This window comes from Lissotriton helveticus, chromosome 4_2 (assembly GCF_964261635.1).
Source record: "Lissotriton helveticus chromosome 4_2, aLisHel1.1, whole genome shotgun sequence".
Classification (NCBI taxonomy): Eukaryota; Metazoa; Chordata; class Amphibia; order Caudata; family Salamandridae; genus Lissotriton; species Lissotriton helveticus.
The window spans coordinates 94,980,687-95,004,085 of NC_136064.1; the positions used below are offsets into that span (position 1 = coordinate 94,980,687).

The 23,399-nt window shown below is 50.7% G+C and overlaps 1 protein-coding gene across 6 annotated transcripts in view; it reads left to right on the forward strand.

Annotated features, from left to right (window-relative positions):
* Positions 1 to 23,399, forward strand: part of DLG3 (discs large MAGUK scaffold protein 3) — a 1,928,515-nt gene that overhangs the window by 1,880,848 nt on the left and 24,268 nt on the right. For all 6 annotated transcript variants that reach the window (XM_078640191.1, XM_078640192.1, XM_078640194.1 and 3 more), the window contains one exon: positions 2,886 to 3,058. In XM_078640191.1, the coding sequence (XP_078496317.1) occupies positions 2,886 to 3,058 (173 nt within the window). The remainder of the gene's footprint in view (positions 1 to 2,885; positions 3,059 to 23,399) is intronic.

Below are 23,399 nucleotides of genomic sequence, written 5' to 3' on the forward strand. Positions count from 1 at the left end.
GCTCAAGGGGATGGATTTAGGTATTTGTTGTAGAGTAAGAGCTTCAGTTTCTTCTTGAAGTGACGGATAGATTTTTTTTTCCCCGCAGGTCCTGGGGCATTGAGTTCCAGATTCTAGGAGCATTCCCAGAGAAGGAGCGGGTGTGAGTTCTCTCAAATTTTGGTGGAATCAGTAGACGACTGTTTAAACTTTGTAGATGTCTCGTTAGACCGGCGTTTCATAATTTATTTGTAAGGTAGATTGTTTTTTCAGTGTTGAGCGCTTTGTGCATTATGCAGGCAGTGTTTAATACGGCCCTTGCCTCGATTGGCAGCCAGTTGAGTAACTTGATTGTGGGAGTGATGTAGTCAAAGAGCCTTTTCCTCGATATAGGGCTGGCTACAGCGTAGAGAGTAGCTTTCAATGGGGTTAGGTAAGATTTTTGGGGGGTGGGGGGGGGGGGAGAGAGTCAGTGACCATTGCTTTTCTATAGTCCATATTCAATCAATCAATCGGGCGTTTGTTCAGCAGGTCTACTCACCTGTAAGGGTCTCAAGGCGCTGGGGGTGAGGGGGTGCAGGTTCCAGTCCATCAAGGAAGGGGCTGTGTCGAAGAGCCAGGTTTTGAAGTTTCTTGCAAAGATGGGGAGTGATGTCTGTCTGAGGTGGAGCGGAAGGGCGTTCTAGTCTCTGGCTGCGAGGAAGGAGAAGAGCTGGGCTGGTCATAGGGTCCTTTTGGGGTGCGTGGAATTTGAGTCGGCTGTTCAGGTATGCTGGTCCGGTGTCGTGGAGGGACTTGCGTGCGTGGGTGAGCATCTTGAAGGTGAGTCTAGTCTCGATGGGGAGCCAGTGGAGTGTGCACAGGTACTGAGAGATGTGGCAGTGTCTTGGCAGGTTGAGGACCAGGCTTGCGGCAGCGTTCTGGATGTTCTGTAGCTTGCGGTGAGGTTTTTGTTTATTCCAGCATAGAGTGTGTTGCCGTAGAAAACTCTGCTGGTGTTCAGGGCGTGAGTGACGTTCTTTCTGTGTTCGAGGGGGATCCATTTGAAGATCTTACGTAGGAGGCGGAGGGTGTGGAAGCAGGAGGATGAGACTGAATTGATTTGGTGGTTCATTGCCCGGAGTCCAGGATGATTCCCATGTTGTGTGCGTGGACCGTGGGGGTGGGCGGGCTTACGAGGGCGTGGGGACCAGCAGGTGTCGTTCCAGGCATCTGGGTTTGGGCCCATGATGAGTACTTCTGTTTTGTTAGTGTTTAATTTTAGGTAGCTGTTTTTCATCCATTTGGCAACTGCTTCCATGCTTTCTCGAAAGTTGTGTCTTGTGGTGTTGGGTGTTTGGGATAGGGGAGGATGAGTTGGGTGTCGTCTACTTATGACACAATGTTGAGTCCGTAGGTTCTGATGATTGAGCCATGTAGACGTTGAAGAGCGTAGGGCTGAGGGAGGACCCCTCTGGGACTCCGCAGGTGGTCGGTGTAGGGTCCGGGAGGAAAGAGGGGAGTCTGACCCACTGCGTTCTGCCAGAGAGGAATGAGCGGATCCATCTTGCGTAGGACTAGTGATTCCACTGCTGTCGAAGTCTTCAATTCGGATGAAGGGTTTGACTTTTGCGTGGTTTTTCAGCATGTAGAAAGTGCTGGAAGTGTCGTCGACAGTGTAGCCGTCGACGGAGGGCTGATCGTCAACGGTACCGTCGTCGTCGGGATCATCGTCGCCGTAGTCATCGACGCTGTCCTCGTCGACACGATCGTCGGCGACATCACCGTCGACGTTGTTAGTCTCGTCGACGTAGAATGGAACGTCGACGAAGCCATCGTCGACGGTGTCTTCGGCGAAGCTCTCGACAACGGGCCCGTCGACTGAGCAGAAATCGAAATTACTTGAGTCTTTGACGTCGTTGCCGTACCGGAGGAGATTGTCGACGGACGATTTTTCTTTTCTCCTTTCGCTTCCTGAGGTGTAGTCGAAGGTTTCTTAAAGATCTTCTCTTTTTCCAACGGCGAATAGGCAACAGAAAGGCCTTGACTTGCTTTTTTTCCAGATGACACCTCAGGAAGAAGTCCCTCTTTCTCCTTTGGGTGGTAAGGAGATTTTTTGGGACTAAGACTTTTAGACCTTTCAGAGGTCTTCTGAGAGGCTTTAGCAGGAGGTTCGGCTGAAGTAGAAGGGGAAAACCTACCCCTTTTTGTAGACCTCCTCGAAGATGTTGCTGAGGAAGAATCTTCACTATCACTAGACAGAACCTCCTTCCGAGACTTCATTTTCTGTAGCCAAGTCAGAAGTCTTCCTTCTCAGTCTTTCAGAGTTTTGGTCGAGAAGGTCCTGCAGATCTTACACTCAGTGGCCTTGTGATCTGGATATAAGCAATAAATGCAATCTTTATGCTTATCCTCGACATATAGCCTCTTCTTTGAGCAAGTAGCACAGGCTTTGACCAAATCTTTCTTTTCAGACATTCTAAGATAAAAAGTTGTAGAAATCCAAAGTTGAAGAGAAAACTGAGCAGAGCTCACTGGAGACGCCCTTAGCACAATGTGCGGTAGAAAATCTGAGGCTCTCAGGAGGGTTCTATGGGGTGAGGCTAATCTGATTGGTTGTTGCAAAATTTTGGTCTCTTTTACAAAAAGAGGTAGATAGTCTACAAAATGAGATGAGGCCTAGGCCTTACTTTCTCTTTTGTTCATACTGCTATGGTATTTTCTATTTACCGAGGCTCCCAGGCTGATGACGAGGAATGATACAAAGCATGGGAATCTATGAAAGTTACCAATTCTGGGGAACCAAACTTACAGGTAAGTAACTTGTTTTCTTTTCTTACCGATGGATATCTTACTTTTTCTTTTTTAGGTTTTTTCCAACAAGTTTGCTTGTGTTCTTCTGAAATTGAATGTTTTTCTCCCAACAGATACTACTCGGCCTCGGCGGGACACAGAGATGGATGGACAGGACTATCACTTTGTCGCTTCACGAGAGCAAATGGAGAAAGATATTCAGGACAACAAGTTCATCGAGGCTGGGCAGTTCAATGACAATCTCTATGGGACGAGTATCCAATCTGTGCGAGCCGTGGCAGAAAGAGTGAGTATCAGGAAACTAAATACTGTTTTGTGCAACGATTTACGACATGCCACAAAGCAGTACATGTTAACTAGTTTATTCATGGGGACAGTATTTGACGAGCGGCATTTTTCTACCACCAAGTAAAAGGAAAGAAAAATATGCATTTTTGTAAAATGCCAGCCATGTCTTGTATTTTTGTAGCACCTCTGTGGGTTATGCACGTCTTGCACATAGTGGGCACTGTATGTTCTTAGGCAAGGAAGGCGTGTGTACACCTGAACTCAATATGGGGGCATAGTGGGGGGGGAGGGGGGAGTCAAACTTGGGTTGCCAACAAAGGAGCATAAATTACCCTGTTTTTGGACATCTAACCCTAGCCAAGTAGACCTAGGACAAATGTTACCTTTGGACCAAATTTATTTTTTGTAAGAGGCTTCACTTTTATGGCGTGATTAGCATTAGGGTTTGACCGGGATGTTTCAGGTGCAAATGTAATTTGTGTTTCGGCATCTTGCATGTTTGCCAGTTCAGTTCTTTCAACTGAAGCAGAATGAGGAACATGTACGTAAATGCTTTTTTCTGCTTCTTTCTTTAATCTCCCCTGCCCCCTTATTTGCCAAATCAACTATATCAACTATATTCTGCTGCCAACGTGCAGCATGCTCCTCCAGTTCTCTTTCATAGATTCACAATCTTGAATCATATGCTTGTATCATTCCCCGTCGTCGAGATGGGAGTCCCCGGCATATCAAAACAGCAATGCAAAGTTAGCATAAACTAGAGAAACAGGCCTTGGCCCATTTAAGTTTTGTAACCTATCCATCTCTTTGTTAAAGAGAGCAACAACTAGGCTTTAGCCAAACAGAACGCCCTACCCTCTAGAACACCCCTGAGAGAACCTCGGATCTCAAGATTTTCTACCGCACATTGTGCTAGGGAGTCTTCACTGAGCTCTGCTGTTTGTTCAGGTCACGCCTAGCATTGTAACGGGAATGCGCTGCAATCGCTTTGCGAGGCATGCAGTATACACTATACTATAGTGTGGAAGCTCCGCCCACTCTCAGGCCCATCTTCTTCATTGGATTAGGTTCTAAATGCTGCCTTCCGATTGGTTTCAAGCTTGTTAGTCCATCTCCATAACAGCCATGTCAGTCAGTTGTGTCCTTCCACGGCTACTGGCCCCTTGACAGCACAGATTACTTTCTTCCTGTGCCCCGCCCCTCCCGCAGTCCGATGCCTTCTCGCCGCCACCCCACCCCGTGCCTCGTCGCCCGCACGCATTGCTATTTGCAATGCAATATGTCTTGTGTAATGCGAGGCCTATTGCATTGCTAATGCTTGTTGGTATTACATTCATCTGTTTCACGCAGTGCTTTAGGGTCACAACATCTAGCCTATCCTGCAGATGAGCCAATTTCCGCGGTTCAGCAATTAGACGAAAGAAAATGTATGCTCTCCGGCTTTCCCTTATTCACCGCGCCAGTGTCCGTGCCAACAGAGCCCACAAGAGGGCAGCAGAGCTCCAAACAAAATGACTTTGCAGCTATTTATTTTCAAGACAATCAAACTGTCCATCTCAATGTACGCTGCAGAATATTAATATTTTCTATTTCTATACATATGGGCTAAGTAAAATTCAGCAGTCCAACACACTGAACTGATTTCAGACCTTTTCCATTGTGCGCCCCAGGGAGCATTGTCCTCTTGTTCCGATCACAATATTGCTTCAAGAGGAAAGGTTTGTCCGTTCGTTGAAAAGAGCGGCTTAAGTGTTTTTTACACTGGAAAATAAACATCCGGGATTTAATTTTAAAAATCTGAGATTTAAGTACTCTAACATTCCTTACTGAGTACAAACATGTCCCCTACCTCTCCTGGCCGCTCTGAAGCCCTATTAAATAAATGTTGGCGGCTGAATACCAGGGCTATCTAGAATTGAAACCCCCCCAGTCCTCTTTAATCCAGTACCTGACACCCTTGGCTCGTTTATTCCTCTTGCTGGTTCCTACTGTCTCCCTTTGTGACGGTACTTATGTCTTTCTCATCCTCCTTCTTTCCCCTTTGTGTGTTTAGGTCGAGCATTCAAGACCTCTTTTATATACTTTAGTATATACTTATTATATACTTATATGTGTATGTACTATGGGGGCTCTGGAGATCAGCCCTAGGACTTGTCTGCTTCAGCTTAAGGACTTTTTTCTTTTCTGTTTAACTGCCTCTGTTTATCTTGATAGAAAACGACCAGCAGAGGTCAGTAAAATACCAGAATCACTTTAGCATTCTCTAGATTTCAGTCCATAGAAATTGTCTTCCACGAGCACCCGTAGACAAAAATATTTTTATCAAATCTTGTATTTTCAGTGATATGACCACCGAAGGCCCTGATTTTATATTAAAAACAGAGCTTTGGACTATACCATTTCCCGCTGAAAGGCACTATTTCTCTCATTGTGTTCCCATACCTGGCATGTCATGCAGTTTGGTGCTTACGCTCCCTCCATTTTAAAGATCAGTAGATGTTTAGCCCCCAGGCTAATGTGCTGCATAGCTAAATACATATAGGGTCCCAAAGGTGAGACCAATTGCATTGCAAATGCTTGTTTTCCTTATCTTCTCTCTTGGGATGTTTTACTAACTTTTTCTTCAGAATTCTACTTGTTTGGCTTCCTTAATCTACAATGCTGATGTCAGACAAGGAGAAGGATCTTTTCAGAGCCTGTGCCACCTGCTGTAAGAAAAGACTGAATGTTGATGACCCTCACAAGTACTGAATCTACTGCCTGTACCCTGACCACAAGGCAAAGCATTGTAAGGTATGCTGTACCTTCACTGAAACGCTGAGGGATCATGAGGGGTGCCTTCTCATTTGGCTCCAAAAACTGAAGACCAGAGAAAAGTCTATATATCTAATGATGATAGTGATGAGGCCTCTTCTTCCTAGTCTTCCAGATGGTCTCACAAGAAGGAAAGATCTGAAGCTCATTCATCTGGTGAGCGCCCTTGTAAAGCCTCAAGAAAGACCACCCATGGGTCTTCCAGGCATAGTCCTACTAAATCTCCCCACCGAGATGAAAAGGAGTGGAAATGACATCTTACAAGGGACAGCAGGGTTAAAAAGGTGAGTACCTTGCCGCCTTCAACCCCTCCTGAGGGCAGAAAAGCCTTCTGTTCCACCTGTAACAAAGGCTTTATCGTTGACAAAACTATTATCGTAGAGACTATCGTCCTCGTCGACACAGAGCGATACTTCCCAAGTATCTACAGTCAAGGAACAGGCCTCGTCCATATCTCCTCCAACGACTGCATCGACGACTTGATCAGCATCGAAGACTTGCAAGCATCGCTGGTTATTGTGCCGCCGACACCCTTATAGTCTAAGATTACGACCACTACGGTGGTGACGGCGACTTCTACTATGGCGTTTTCTAGTTTGGCTTCAACCCTGTCAACTACGACGACAGTGGCTCCACAGACTAAATCGTCGATGAGGGGGGAAATTCCTACAGAGAAATCAAGAACTAGACATTTTAATTTTTTTCTAATCTTTATTCGTTTTACATCCAACACAGCATACAACTGTATATACGTCTTATTAAAATACAAAATATAGTACATCTCAATTTGCATTTTTGTGCCCGCTAGGTCGGGTGCGGGGGGCAAATCGCTGCATTCGACATTACTATCAAACAATGGCAGCGTTAAGTCACTATAGAGCAGAGCAGCAGATATTACTGTATGAAGCTATATTAAATCACAATGTAAAAGAGTAAAAGCAATAAAAAGAAAACTATAAAAATACCTATTAAACTTGATAACACCTTACTAGTATGCCTATTCTATAAATATCGTATGTATATACTTGCTTAGTGCGCCGCCTATGCGGAATGCAAGCCAACAGGGTCCTGCTGTAATAGGTGCTATTATGGGAGCAGAGTAGGGGGGAGAGAATGTAGCCCAAATGTTGCGGTATGTGTGGGTGTGGTTACGCCGGGCCGGAAGTATGGTACAGTTATATCAAAGTGTTGTGTCCGCTTGCGCGTGTGGCCCCCTTACCCCAGCCACAAGCGTGCCCCAGCATGGGTGCTTGAGGCTTCTCAGGTACACTGATCAGGAACAGCGATAGCGTTAGTGCCATATAAGCCATGGTAATTTGTGTCCCGGAGTCTTGTTTCTACAGTAGTCCGGTAGTGTTGCTAGTCCACAGCTGCATCCGAGCTGTTGGGTGTGGGGGTTGCGCTGTCGATATGTCATGTTCGGCCACTAGGGCACGCCGATGGGCAAGCAGCCAGTGTCTGACAGATGGGCCAGTCGGGGACTTCCAGGCCATGGCCAGAGAGCGTTTGGCCAGTACCAATGCCAAGTAAATTAATTTGTTATTGTTCTTACGTCGCACGTTCCTTTTGGTAAGGCCTAGCTGGTAGTGCACCCCCTGAATTGGAGATATGGTTACCATTGCCTCGGTTAGTATGTCAGAGACATTTCCCAAGTATGCCATGACATGGGAGCACGTCCAGACCATATGCAAGAAATCTGCACCCGTGTCGTGGCACCTGAGCAAATATCTATGGAGGTCGGGTACATTCACGCCAGCCGTTGCGTGGATAAGTATGTGTGATGTAAATAATTGAATTGCGTGAATTTCAAACGGACGTTCATCGAAATTGTCATGGGATTTTCAACGCATTGCCATTACTTATCTGTGATTTAGGTGGAGAGCCCGCTGTCCAGTATTCGCGCAGTGGGGTCAATGAGGGGGCTGTGTCTGTTCTAGGAGAATTGTATATGGCTGTGATAGCTTTCCTACCTGACTCCTGCATCAATAGTGTTTGTAAGGCTTCAGAAGTCGGTGGTACAGTATTAATGTCCCCCCAGATGTGTTGCCTGTTGTCAGTGTTGCGTATAGAAGGAATGTTCCCGGAGCCCTCAGAGTATCAAAACTACACAAGGCAGAGTCTACGAATAAATCTTTCCATGTTGTCAGTCCAACTGCTTGCCAATCAACCAGTTCTGAGCGCTTTAGGCTGCTGTATGATCCTGGGAGTCTCTCTATGGGGATGTCTGGGACATACGACATAGGATGGCGGTTTGATATCACATAATGTGACCAGTCGATAAAGGCTGCCCGTAGCAAAGGACAACTCTCCGTCCTCTGGAGCTGGGTTCTGGTACCTGATAGCCATTCAAGCAGGTCTATCGCAATAACTATATTGCCCAGGCGTCCAGTTCAGCTAGGTTCTGCGTTGTAAGCCAGCGCATGGGCCACTGGAGCTGAGCGGCTGCATAGTAGAACTTCTAATTGGGCGCCCCTAGTCCTCCCTCCGATATAGGGAGATGAAGCTTACAGAGTGCCACCCTCGCCCTGCAGTTGCCCCATATCAGAGACACTAAGAGAACGTAGGTCATGGAACAATTTCTTAGGCGGTCTGTATGGGAGAACGGCGAAATAATATAGAAGCCTAGGGAGGAGGGGCATTTTGGATATGGCAATCAGGCCCATGGGGGGGGATAATGGGAGAGAAGTCCAAAACGGGAGACTCGCCCTAGCACTGGCGATCGCCTTCCCCAGATTGCCGTCTAACAGATCAGACTGGGAGTGATAGACCTGAACTCCCAAGTATTTAAATGTCATACGCTCTGGTAAATTGTGCCACGGGCTGCCGCTGCCTTTGCTCGACTTGGATGGGTGACATCGGGAATAAGACTGATGTATCCGAATTAACTTTCAGTCCCAACAAGTGCTCATGGGTGTTTAAGAGTTCCACTAGACCTCGGAGCGCCTCATCCTGGTTGCAAAGATAGATCAGTGCATTGTCTGCGTAAAGAGACACTATATGCCACTGCGTGTGCACTCGGATGCCACAGTCGATAACTAACTGGGAAGTGCAGGCCAGGGAATCCATGGCCAAGGCAGACAGCATGGGTGAGCATCCCCTGCCTGGTACCGCGCTCAATATCAAAGGGGGCTAAAATAACTCTTCCTGTTTTCACTCGGGGACGTGGGTTGGTGTATAATATTTTTACCCAGCATAGGTACTTAGGACCTATGCCAAATCGACACAGCACCGCCTGTAGATAATCCCACTCCAGTGTATCGAAGGCCTTTTCTAGGTCTAAGGCTGCTATCTTGTGCTGCTCGGAAGCCGTTTCGGCCCACTCTAGGATTTTAAACCGGTGACGAAGGTTCTGCCCCATGCTTCTGCCCGGTACAAACCCGTGTTGGTCCGCTTGGACCAACAGGGGGACGACATCCAGCAATCTGTTGGCCAGCAACTTACCCTGAATTTTGTAGTCCGATGTAAGTAAAGGTACAAGCTCATGAGAAAAGGGGTCACAACCAGGTTTTGGGAGGACTACAAGTACAGCCTCGCAGAGGGAAGTGAGCAATGTGCATCTATCAGAGGATTCTTGAAATACGGTGAGCAGCCAAGAATTAGACACTTCACTCCAGTGGAGTAGTGTGGCTCACTGGTTAGAGGCGGCAGACCTGAGAGCAGAAGTCGGCCCGGGACCAGGGTTCAATTCCCGACTGTAGGAGGGTAGGGTCTGCAATCCTATGATCACCCAGATTTTTGCTTTTTGCTTCACTGGTTTACGACTTTCCCTGGCTGTGGGCCTGCTAATCAGACCCACAGCCTAGCTGTTCTCTCTATTCCAAATTGTACCCAGGTACTGAATTGGCACTGGGCCCTCTCCAAGTCCCTGTACCCAGGGCTGAGGTGCACCCAGAAGTCTCCCAGGGGCTGCAGCATGTATTATGCCACCCCTGGGCTGACTAACTAAACAGACACAACTGGCTGCTTGACAGCTGGGGCAAGGTGGTGTAATCACCCTTTGCTTTAGATATAGTATACCTATATCTAACCCTCAAATGGGCACACAGATCTCCTATCAGTCACTCCTATGGCAGGCCTTAACAATCCTGAAGGCAGAGTGCTTGGAATCGTGTGAGATGGTGCTCTGGCATGAGCTGAGCCTGTCTGCGGCTTTCGGGATCTATCCCTTAGCCGTTTCCATGATAGTGTCAGACCATATACTCTTAAGTGCCTTATAATCCTCGCGGTTATGGTAACTTTGGACTGACATTATCTAAACATGTCGTGTAAGGTGTCATACGCTTTGGAATACTACCCCCTCGCCAGTTCTGGCGACAGGGGTAGCATTCCACCCCTCTAGAGGGAGAAGACATGTTGGTAACCTGTAACCCGGGTTAAAGTCAGACATAGCCTCAGCTCCACAAAATGGATACTGCCACCGAGACACAAGTCTGCCCTCCTGCTGCTGGGAGTCCTCCCAGCACACGGAGGCCTGGACAAAGGGTTTCCTGTCAGGGGCGGTGCCAGCACCGTCCCAGACAGAATTTTGTGTATCCAAGGTAGGCAGGGCTTTAGAGGAAGGTGACTGCAAGTGGCACCCCGGTGCTCACTGTGCATAGGCCGGCTTGAACCAGTTCCAGGGGCAATCCAGCCCCTGATCTGGGGAAAGCCCGCCAAAGGAGAGGGGTGTAACCACCCCCCTCCTAGTCCCACCCACAGGGCAGGACTTAGTCGCGTGCCAGCCCCCTTTTGCAGGATAAAGGTAGGAGCTGGCCCCCTTCCAAATTAGATCATCTTTGAATCCTGAAACTACTTTCCACGAAAGGAACTCTCGACTTCTTCTCAAGATTTCTCCCTTGTGACTAAGGAGTAGTCACCCTGCAGCAGCAGGCACCATCCAAGCATCGCGGTCTGCTGTAAGTCTCCTCATCGGATCAAGACTGCCCAGCTCGACGAGAACCGGCTTCCCTGGCACCTCTGACCTCAACCTACATCATCAGCCCAGCTGTGATTCGTGGGTGTGACGAGACCTCGAGGGACCGGCCATCTTCAAAGACTGCACGACGCTTGTCCAGCACGACCACCGAGTGACCCTCGACTGAGTGCTTTGGGGTAAGAGAAGCCCCGACCCTGAGCAGCTCCAGCACCGAAGTACAGCCCCCTTGCGTCCACGAGATCTGCGTGGGGCCCTTCTGCTCTTTGCTGCTCACCGCGTTGTCCAGGTCACTTGCCCGTTGGCTAGTGGCCCTCCTGACGACGAACTTCGACGACAACACCGCTGGTCTGGTTGCTCCAGACTGGCCCTTGCTTCCCTCCATCAGAGAAGTACCCTGGACCCTCCTGGTCCACTCCAGACGCCATTTTAAGTCCACCGCGTGGGCTTGCATTTGCCAAGACTTGTTGCCCCAATCCCGGGTCCAGCAACGTCTACAGCAGATACCACCGTGGGACAGCTCGCCCCTCCATCCTGGTCGCCGACAACGCCTCCTGGTCCGAGAGACTGCAGAGCCCAGCGTCGCCCACTCACCTGGTCGAGGTGACTTTGCCCGGTGCCATCCTGGTGCCCATCTAATCACTGGCTAGTGATTCAGAACTTGGTCCCCTCTGCTTTCAGGTATCCATCTTCACTGATCCAGGCTTGGATCACCACGAACTTCTTCACTGGTCGCCTGCCAGCAACTTCTTTCTTCAGGCTCCATAGACTGCAACGAGGATCCCCGACGTCTTTTCAGCCCTATGCATCCGCAGCCCCTGGGCTAGGTAACCTGAGCATTTCGGTGCTCCAGCATAGTCTAACTATCTAAGTGTCGGGATCCACTGTCGTTTCAGCTCTACTTAGTCGGGTTCGCCCGAGAACACTAACTTTGTCTTTACTAGCCTCCATAGACTTTTTCCCGCCTTACGCGTGAGAGTTCCCACTCTGCACACGACGTCCCTAGGCCTCCCCCTTGCAATCTAAAGGTTCAGGAGATTAGCCCTAGCGATTCTAAAGCCTATGAGAATAGTACTTACCTGCTAGTAATTTCGCATTCCACTTTTGTAGTATATGGTTTTTCGTGCCCCTCGGGCATTTGTGTAAATTGTGCGACTTTAAGTATTTTCATAAGAGTTTTGTTGTGTGCTTAGCTCCCTGTCTCATAAAGAGCCAGGGTAGTCTTGTTATAAATAAATATACGTTTATTTTCATAACTTGTGTGGTGTCCTTTCACTTGGTGTTCAAGGGGTATATGTGATGGTAAAACAGCTGGCTTAACACGCCCTCTAGAGTTTAGCCTTAGACTGCTCGTATCCATGCTACTAGGATAGCTGGTCTATAAGGTTGACTTACAACCAATCATCAATAAGGGTTGTTTGGACTGATACAAAGTGCTCACTAGAATAGTGAACATTATATATCAGGCCAACTTCTCACACCGACGCGGCAGGGTCGTGGACCTTGGTCAGCGGACTCGATAATTCTCGCTTCGGTGCTTACTCTAATCAAGGGTTCCACTCGGCAACTCTGGGCATTAGCTTGCCTAATCTCCACAACGGCCCCATCAATTCCGTGGATGCCTGGCTCCACCTTGGGGACTCCCAGCAGGGACCATCCCACAGGGAAAGCCAGGACGGGTTCCCCAGAGTTATACAGCGCCAGGAGACCAATGGACGGGTAGCAGTGCGCTTTTCAAGCTCAAATACATTTACATTTAACTCCAGAAATCTGAAAGAAACAGGTTAGTATTAGATTCCTTACCTTAGAATATCCCCAGGCGTCAGACTGGATCCGGTAATTTTTGCGTAGCAGTGCCCTTGCGCGTCGGTAGGTGTCATGCGGCTCCGCGTCCGTCATCGGCGTCGTGGGCGCCATGATGACGTTGTCTGAGTACTTAGAAGCCGCCTCCGCGCGCTGACGTCAGTTCTTCTTTTTTCCGCGCCAGCAGCGCAGATCTGGAAAAAGTGGTACCTTAGTCATTTTTTGACTAAACTTTTTCGATCCCTTTTGATCAGTTTTCGAGTCATCGACTCCGAACGGTGCCGGTAGGGATGCCAGGTTTTAAACCCTGTGAGGGCTGCGACCAACTGATGTCGGTCACCGACCCTCACCGCCGGTGCCTCCACTGTCTCGGCGTCGACCACGACGACAAGACCTGCCCCGACTGCCGGGCCCTGACATCGAAAGCTAGGCGGGAGCGGTCCCGCAAGCGGCTCGAGCTCTGGCAGTCGGCCCCGCGCTGCGAGAGGTCCCGGTCCGGACGGAGGTCGAGGGACCGGTCGCGGGGTTGGAGCCATCATAGCTCCGGGAGTCGACAGCACTCCTCAGGTTCGAAGTAGGCAGGTAAGCACAAGAAGTCGAAGAGACGTCATAGCTCTTCCGATACCCCTGACACTTGCGCAACGCGGCCGGGGGTTCGGGTGACACCGCCCACGCGGCTCCATCGGAGTCGTGAGCGCCGCGTCCTGCCCCATACCCTCCGGTCCCTGGGCAGCACGCGACGCCAGAGGAGATAGAGCGCTTCCTCATGGCCATGAGGTCCCTCACTCCTCCGGCGGGCTCCGCGGCGCCTTCGGGCCCAGCGCACCCGTCTGGGGACCCTCGCGGGTCGGGGGCTTAGGTCCCGACGTCGGCGGGTGCTTCGACGCCGCCGGTGCCTTCGGGCCCGGCGCCGCAGGGCCCCGCTGGATCCGCTTCTGGATCCGGGCCGTCGCCGGTTGACCTGTCGACCTCACCGGCACCGGTCCCTCAGGTGTCACCCTGGGCGGCGCCGTCCCTAATGCCTCCCTTGATGCGGCTCTCGACTGGGGAGTTTTACTTCAATGAACCGGCCGCATCCGTTGACAACCCTGAGTATCAGGAGACTGGTGATGAGGAGTGTTGGGAGGGGTCTAAGGACCTTCTGACACAGGAGTGTCAGTCCCAGGAGGACTGGACAGGTGGACTTGGGGATGCCAGTGGTCTGGACACCTCGCCAGACACTGGTTTTGTCTCTCCTACCGTGGCTACGGAGGAGGGGGCAACCTACAGTGTGGTGTTGACGCGGGCGACCAAGGCCTTGAGCTCCCCGTCGCGGCCGTGAGGACTATCCTCCTCACTGAGGTCCTTAAACCACAGTCATGCTCGGCTGAGCCTCTCCTGCCGTTTAATGAGGCCTTGATTGACGTTCTTTTAGGCACTTGGTCCAGGCCCGCTACAGATTCGCCTGTAGATAGGAACGTGGCCAGACGCCACCACCTGGCCCCGGGCGACCCTTGTTTCCTGTCCACCCACCCCACCCCCGAGAGCCTGGTTATCCAGGCCTCAAATTCCCAGACCGCATTCCTGTCGGCTCTGCCTGACAGGGAATCCAAGAGGTATGAGCAGTAAGGCAAAAAGGTATTCTCCCTGAGTCTGGGACTGCGGTCTTCCAACACCGCATGCCTCTTGGGCCGCTACACCCACTCTCTGTGGGACACGGTCGCGGAAGTGCTGCCAGAATGCCCGTTGGTGGTACGGGCAAAACTCAGCCAGGCCCTTGTGGAAGGCCGGGATGCGGCACGGTATTCTATCCAGTGTGGCCTGGATACCACAGACTCACTGGGCAGGGCGATGGCAACGACTGTGGCGATTCGTCGCCACGCCTGGTTGAGGTCCGCCAACTTCTCGGCCGATGTCCAGAATACACTCATGGACATGCCGTTTGATGGCAGTTGCCTTTTTCGCGACAAGGCAGACCATGCACTTGAGCGCTTTAAGGACTCCAGGGCAACGGGCAGGTCCTTGGGCCTCTCTGCCCCGCGCCAGCAAACGGGTGCCTTTCGCTCCTTTCGTGGCCAAGGAAGGGGCGCCCCCACACGTGCTGCCAGGCACGCACCGCAGACTAACATCCAACGCAGTGGCTGCCATGGAAACCACCGTGGCGGCAGTCAGGGACAACGGCGAGGCCAGTCCACACCTTCCCCCGCAGCATCCGCCTCAAAACCCTCCTAGTCCGTGCTTTCAGGCCCATGTGATGCCAGTGGGGGCAGAGTTCGCCATCACCTCCACTGGCGCACTGTCACATCGGACAGGTGGGTGCTGCAAATCGTCCGAAGGGGCTACTCCCTCCCCTTCGAGGCGACCCCTCGAGCCATGCCACCGCAATACCACCGCGTATCGGGGGATCATTTGCGACTTCTGCAGGAGGAAGTTACGGCCCTCTTGGCCAAGGGGGCCATCGAGCGTGTTTCTGGGCCAGAAGTAGAGTGTGGTTGCTACTCCCACTACTTTCTGGTACCCAAGAAGGGCAAAGGGGGCCTACGCTCTATCTTGGATCTGCAGAACGTCAACGGTTTCCTCCGGAAGGAGAAGTTCAAAATGCTGACACTAGCTCAGGTTTTAGCTGCCCTGGACCCAGGAGACTGGATGGTAGCTTTGGACTTGCAGGATGCTTATTTCCACATCCCCGTCCTGCCGGTCCACCGGCGCTACCTGCGGTTCACGGTTGGCCACGAGCACTTTGTTTACCGTGCTCCCCTTTGGCCTTACCAACGCCCCGCGGGTGTTCACGAAGGTGATGGCGATGGTCGCAGCTCATCTGCGCAGGTTAGGGGTTTCAGTCTTCCCCTACCTCGACGACTGGTTGTTGAAAGCGGGCTCGCCCCAAACAGTCGTCAGCCACCTCCAGACAACGGCAGACCTCCTGCACCAGCTGGAGTTTTCCATCAATGTGCCGAAGTCACACCTGTGCCCCTCTCAGAAGCTCCTCTTCATCGGAGCGGTTCTCGACTCGGCGCAGTTTCGGGTTTATACTCTCGAACAGCTGGTTCGGGATATTCAGGCTCTGATTCCAATCTTTCCGCCTTGATCCCGGGTCTCGGTCAGGTTGACGCTGCGGCTTCTGGGGCTGATGGCCTCCTGCATCCTTCTGGTGCATCACGCCCGGTGGCGGATGCGGGCTCTGCAGTTGGACCTGAAGTTTCAGTGGGCCCAGCATCAGGGCAACCTATCCGACCATGTCCTGATCTCGGAGGGCACTGCGACACAGCTGCAGTGGTAGCTCACGGACCGCAATTGGGTCAGCAGCAGATCCCTCTCCCTTCCCCAACCGGAGCACGTAGTTGTGACGGACGCGTCCCTCCAGGGCTGGGGAGGCCACATGGGAAAGGTGGAGATCAGAGGCCTCTGGTCTCCGGCAGAGTCCCGGCTCCATATCAACCTTTTGGAGCTGCGGGCGATTCGTCTAGCACTGAAGGCATTCCTCCCCTCTGTCCCGGGGAGTGTAGTGCAGATATTCACGGACAACACCACCGCCATGTGGTACTGCAAAAAACAGGGCGGGGTGGGATCGTGGATCCTCTGCCAAGAGGCTCTGCGTCTTTGGCAGTGGCTGGAACATCAGGGCGTGACCCTGGTGGTTCAACACCTGGCAGGTTCTCTAAACGCCAGGGCGGACAAACTCAGCCGCTGGTGCATGATGGATCATGAATGGCGTCTGAACTCGGACGTGGTGCAAGGTCTCTTACTGCAGTGGGGAGAGCCTAGGTTAGATCTGTTCGCCACCGAAGAGAACGCGCAATGTCATCAGTTCTGCGCGTTGGAATTTCCAAGGCGGCACTCGCTCGGAGACGCTGTACACCTTTCCGCCTATACCACTTCTGCCCAGAGTGCTGAAGAAGATCAAACGCGACCGGGCCCAAGTCATCCTTGTGGCTCCGGACTGGGCGGAGAAGGTACTGGTATCCAGAGGTACTCAGTATGTCAGTCAATCTTCCGGTTTGTCTTTCTCTTCAGGAGGACCTTCTGTCGCAGCAGCAGGTCCACCCGAACCTGTCTAGTCTCCACCTCCATGCTTGGAGATTGAGCGGCGACAGTTGAGGCCATTTGACTTGCCTCCTGAAGTCTGTAATGTCATTCTGGCAGCCAGGCGTCCCTCCACAAAGTCGGTATACGCCTGCAGGTGGAACAAATTTGTGGCATGGTGCACAGCAAAGGATGTGGATCCTCTTTCTGCCCCTCTTTCTGAGGTTCTTCTCTTCCTTCTTTCTCTTGCCCAGCAGGGCTCTACTCTGGGCACTGTCAAGGGCTACCTTTCTGCCCTTTCAGCCTTTCTAAGGCTGCCTGATCAACCTTCTTTATTCAAGTCCCCTATTGTAACTCGTTTTTTGAAGGGCATCACACACATGTTCCCTCCTGTTCCGTTTGTGATGCCTCAGTGGGACTTGAACCTTGTTCTTACCTTTCTGATGTGCGCTCCCTTTGAGCCGCTTCACAACTGTCCTCTCCGCCTTCTTACTCTGAAGACTGCTTTCCTGGTTGCCATCACCTCTGCCAGGAGAGTGAGTGAGCTCCAGGCTCTTTCATGCAAACTCCCTTTCCTTTTGGTCCATCCGGACAAGGTTGTGTTGCGGACTAGACCATCTTTCCTGCCCAAGGTTGTCACGGCCTTCCACATCGGGCAGTCTATCACCTTGCCCACCTTCTTTCCGCCACCGCACCCCTCTAAAGAGGAAGAGCGGCTCCACCGTCTGGACCCAAAACGTGCAATTTCGTTCTATCTAGATCGCACACGCCAGTTACGGGTGGATGACCAACTCTTTGTTGGTTACGTGGGCGCTAAGAAGGGACGGGCGGTGCACAAGAGGACCTTCTCTCGGTGAGTCGTCTTATGTATCAAGGCATGTTACTCCTTGGCGAGGAAGGAGCCTCCTGTTGGGCTGAGGGCCCATTCCACTCGGGCCACGGCGGCTAGCACTGCCCTGGGCCGGGGAGTCCCCTTGCAGGACATCTGTCGGGCAGCTACTTGGGCATCGCTGCACACGTTTGCAAGACACTACTGCCTGGGCAGCCAAGTCCGGAGGGATGGCTTCTTTGGCCGTTCCGTCCTCCAGGACTTTCTGGTGTGATTATTGGTTCACAGACCCTCCACCGCGGTTGGTATTGCTGGGGTATTTATTCTAAGGTAAGGAATCTAATACTAACCTGTTTCTTTCAGATGAGCAAGTTACTTACCTTCGGTAACGATCTATCTGTAAGAAACAGTAGTTAGTATTGGATTCCTTACCGCCTCACCCATCCTCCCCGCTCTGCGAACCGATATCTAGGGTTAAGGTCCTCCCCTTTCAGGGCCCTAGTTTCAATGGCGCCAGTGTTGGTTTTTAACATGGCTCTGCGTTTCTGGCGCAGTAAAGCTGTCTCTAAGAACTGACGTCAGTGACGGAGGTGGCGTCTAAGTACTCCGACGTCATCACGATGCCGACGACAGACGCGGAACCGCAGACGACACCTACTGACGCGCAAGGGTACTGCTACGCAAACATTTCCGGATCCAGTCTGACGCCTGGGGATATTCTAAGGTAAGGAATCTAATACGAACTACTGTTTCTTACAGATATATCGTTACCGAAGGTAAGTAACTTGTTCGTCACTTCACCTAGTAAGGTGATTCCTTTGATTCTTTCACATCTCCTGGAAGAAGAGGACCCGGATGAAGATGAAGCCCCCTTTGATTGCGCCTGCAGTCCTTCGGAGTTGCGCGTAAAATGCCAGAAAGATTACTTTGAGGAGGGCTCTGAGGAGGAGCACTTATACGTGCCTCCTTAGGACTACCACCACCTGTATCAAGAGGAGATGGTTTGTCTGCCATCCTCTTTACTTTTCGATCTGCAGTTCTTACTTTCTGACTATAAGAAAAGATTTCCATCACCTTCTGCTGTTCCGGAAAGTCCAAAGTTGCCTCGTGAACAACATTCAGTTCCTACCACCCTACAATTAGGGAGCGACATTACACACAGACACTGCTCCACCATCAACAACGCCTCCTGACCAGTACCATGTCACCTCTGATGACGACCAGGAGGCGAGGGAGCTTCAAGATCGACACAGAAAATGGGACGACTGTTATTCCCACTCAGTCTTCACCCTCACCAGTTCCTATAGTTTCTCCACAGGAGGACATCAGTGTTTTTTATCATCTTCTGGAAAGAGCAGCAAAAAGATTTGATTTGCCAATGCTAACTTCCCAGACAGGGTGTTTTTTAATGACTTCAAACAACCCTTAAGGAAGTCAGGTGTGAGTTTTTTCCCATTGTTAGTTACATATGGGAGGGGGGCCTTAAGGTCATGACCCTATAGGACATTGGGTTCCAATTCACTCAACCTACACATGTCCGACTTTGCACAATTGTTTTTAACTGAGTCAGAGCTACCCCTGCATTAAAATTCTGGTCTGGGGAGTAGTCCATACTCATTTTAATCGAGCACTTCTTTCTTCTCTTTGGACTACGTAGTTTTTCACGTATTTCTAACAACGACCCAATGAAGACAATGGCAACCAATAAATGTAGTTGGTGCCTGAGGGTTCTTCTCTTTCACTAATGTTTAGTTGTTTCATTTCACGCGTCTGGGTGTAATATCTTCCCTCACTGGATGGTGGTAGTTATTTATTCCTCATAGTCTCAGTTCTGTATTGTACTCATTATAGGTACTCTTTTGTTGTTTTTGATATATGACTTTCAAGGGGTACAAGAGTAACCTATCGACCCTTTCTCTCTCGTTGTTTTGGTCCATGAAAACCCCAGCCACATTGATTCCTTTTCTTCCTGGATTGGAAAAGAAGTATAAGGCCCCAGAGGATAGTCCTGCCTGCCTGGTGGGCCACCCAAAGCCAGATTCAGTAATCTCCCAGGCGTATCGCAGGAAGTTCAAGAAGCCGGCTGCTCCGGTCACACCACCACCAGACAAGGAAGGCAGACGCCCTGACAATGCAGGCAATGATTCTCTTTGATGTCAAGACTGATGGTCAGGGTAGATAATACTCTAGCGATCTTAGTTCACTACGATCGCCAGATGTGGTGCGACCTAGCCCCTTACATTGACCAGCTTCCAGACTGGTGAAAGTGCTTCCTCCGAGGTTATAGACTTCGCGATGGATATCGCTACAACAGCTTTTGGGTCTCTGGCAGGAGCGGTAGTCATACGCCGAGAAGGTTGACTCACAGCAATGTCTTTTCGGCCTGAAGGTCAGAATAAGATATCGGATCTGCCCTTTGATGGAGATGCTCTTTTTAGGAAACATATCAATGAGGCTCCCCAGAATATAAAGGAGGACACAAACTGCAAAGTTGCGGGGGATACTCCAGTACCGTAAGGTACCTTTTCTAGGGGTCGAGGAAGAGGTCTGCTCTCATATTGAGGTACCAACAGCACTGATATCCCTCTTACACCTCCTCTACACAACCTTATCGACCCCAATACACTCAGTTGCAGTCTCAATCTAAGACCTATTCTAGCTCGACACCCAGAGGAAGGGCAGGGGGTCAAGAAGGATTTCTCAAGTCGCCAATGACAACTTTCTGACTCCAGCTCTTTCATTCCCATACTAGGGTGCCCGTTGGGAGATGAATCTCAATATATATTCAGATCTGGCGAAATATCACAAAGGGAGCTCAACATTAGTCAGTTTGGCCAAACGTTAGTTTAGTCAATTACCACCATCCACTCCACCTCACAAGCTACAAGGCATCTACACCTCTTGCATCTAGAAACTTTGTTGATGCTCCAAAAAGAGGCAATAGAACCAGTTTCGGCATCCCAGAGAGGGAAAGGTTCTACCTTGTTTCTTTTTGGTATGGAAGGCTTTCAGAAAGTGGCAGCCTATCCTAGCCTTGAGAACTCTCAACACCTACCTCAAGAAACTGTCCTTTCCTATGGTAGCCTTGCAGAACACACTGCTTCTTCTAAATTCAGAAGATTTCATGGCCACTCTAGACCTACAGGATTCTTACTTCCATGTTCCCATTCATCCATCGCACAGGAAGTATCTTCGCTTCACTGTAGCCAGGAACCACTCCCAACTCAAGGTCCTGCCCTTCGGCCTAAGATCGGCGTCAAGGATATTTACAAGGTGTCTGGCCCCAGTGGTGACTTTTCTCAGAAGGCAGCATCACCAGGTGCTTTCTTATTTGGACGATTGGCTGATAAAAGCACCGTCCATTTGAGCAGCCCGGGCGGCCGTTCGGAAGTCTAGGCCTTACCTTAAAAAAGGAGAAATCAAACCTACAACCATCTAAAAACATTACTTTTCTGATGGATACATCTGCCAGTGGATTCCTCACCTTGTGAATATCCTCTTGCGTCAGCAACATTCGGAAATTCTTTTTGTAGCTTCGTGCCGACAAGGACGACATCACAGAGGGCACGACACCGCGCGCGACTCCGCTGATGTTACTGACTCCATAATAGGCCCACGCCGGCGTGATGACATCAGCTCCCTTTTTTCTTTTTTTTTCTTAATTTGTTTTTCTTTTTTATAATCATAGGATACATAAAATTTTCCTTTTATCAGCGTCATCGACGCTAACGGTTTCTAGGGATCCTCTGCAGCTGTTGGTAACTTTGTTACTGTTTGTTTCATTTCGGTGTCCTTTTGCTTCTTTGTGTCGAAATGTCCACGAAGAAGACTGGATTGAAGCCCTGCGGAGAGTGCGGAAAGACTGTCTATTACAGATCCGCACGAGTGCTGCGTTTGGTGTTTGAGTTCGGACCATGACGTCGAGGAATGTTCATCCTGTAAGAAAATGAATCCTAAGATTCTCCGTGAGAGGGAGGCGAAACTCCTTGTTGCAAAGTTGAAGAGCAGGAAGGACAAGAAGAGGTCGAGGTCACGGACTCGTCGGTCGAGGTCTCGTTTGAAGTCGCGCTTGAGCTCGTCTTCGGTGCATGCTTCGAAGTCATCGAGGAAGAAGCACAAGAAGAGATCTCATGAGTCTCGTCATCACTCTGGGAAGGACTCGAGCTCGAGACCGAAGTCGCAAGTGAAGTTACTTCGCAAGGATGTGGAGGCTCCAACTCCGGAAGTTCAAGTCTCCGAAGGTGAGGCTTCGCCTGTGAATTCGCCTGTTCATTCACCGAAGCAGATGTCGAATCCTTCTCCGGCTCCGACTCATTCTACTGACCAGGAGGGTGAGGGAGATGAAGAAGATGGAGGAGAAGAGGAGGCTCCGTTGCCTGCGGGTTCGTCAACCCCGGTGCATCAGCCTGAGTTGGAGGTCGAAGTCGAGAAGACTCCGCTCCCTCGAGAGCAGCCTGTGGGCTCCTATCCAGCTTTTCCTGCTCCAGGTCAGGACCCTACTCAGTTCCTGAATGCTATGTATGGAGTGTATTCAAGAGCTATGTACCCCTCTGGTGCACTGGTTGGTCCCACGGGTCCATTAGCATACAATCTGGGTATTCCCCAGACTAGCGCTCCTGCGCCTTTTATGCCATTTATGCTGGCTCCGACGCTGCCTTTGCTTTACTCGGCGCCGCCGAAGCCTTCGACGCCAAGACCTTCGACGCCGACACCCTCGCTGCCGAATCAGATCAGACCTAGTGTTCAGTGGTCTGGTCCTCCGGCTTCGGGCTCGACGCCGGCTCCGACTGAGTCGATTCCTGATCCGTCGACTTCATTCATGAATGAGAGGTCGAGGTGTGAGGCTCAGAGAGTTCTGGAAGAGCAGAGGTATCTTGAAGCAGAAATGGAAGAAGGTGAGCTGCAGGATTCAGAGGATCTTTTCGATGATCTGAGAGAGGCTAGTGGTCTTGAACTATCCCCTGATTGGGATTTGGCCTCTGTTTCTGACGCCCCTTCTAAGGATGTGACACCTTATCACGTGGTCATAAGAAAGGCTGCAGACTTGTTGAATTTAACACTTCCAACTGCTAAGTATAAAGCTAATATACTGACTGAAGTCCTTCATTCGCCTACCTCTGTGGTCAAGCCTATTCTCCCTTTTAATGATGCTTTGGCGGAGCCCATATCTGAGGTTTGGGAAAGACCGCTCACAGCCCCTGCTGTTTCGAGGGCGGTTGCAAGAAGGTACAGGGTGGCGCCTGGTGACCCGGACTTTTTATCCACACACCCCTTGCCAGAGAGCTTGGTTGTGCAGGCGGCCTGCTCGAAAAAATCTGCGGGCGCTTTTCCACAGGTTCCTGGGGATAATGAATCGAAGAAGCAGGACCAGGCTGCTAAAAAAGTCTTTACCTCGGCAAGCATGGCGCTCAAATAGACTAATGCAACTTGTCTAATGGGACGCTATATCCATGCGTTGATGGATTCAGTCAAACAGCTGGTTCCAAAGCTTCCTGAGGAGGATAGGAAGGATTTTCAGGAGGTGATTGTTGACACTCAGGCGTCCGCTAGACAGGTCATTCAGAGTGGTCTGGACACTGCTGACTCGGTGGAAAGAGTGATGGGTTCTTCAGTGGCCACAAGAAGAGCGGCATGGCTTAAATCCTCTGAATTCTCTGCGGATGTCCAAGCTGCCTTGATGGATTTGCCCTTTGATGGGTTAGGATTGTTTGGAAAGAAGGCTGATGCTGCTTTAGAAAGGTTCAAGGACAGCAGAGCGACAGCGAGATCTTTGGGCCTACAGTCCAGAGGTACTACAGGGAGGAGGTTCAGAGGTTTTGGCAGGTCTTCCTTTCGGACCTAGAGGCAGCCTCAGCAGCAAAATGCGCTGTACAAGTCGTACAGAGGCAGGCAAAGAGCTCGTCCTAGAGGTAGTCAGGCCTCCTCCTCCTCCTCTACCTCTTCCCAACCCCCTGCCACCACAGCAAAGCAGCCCTAGAT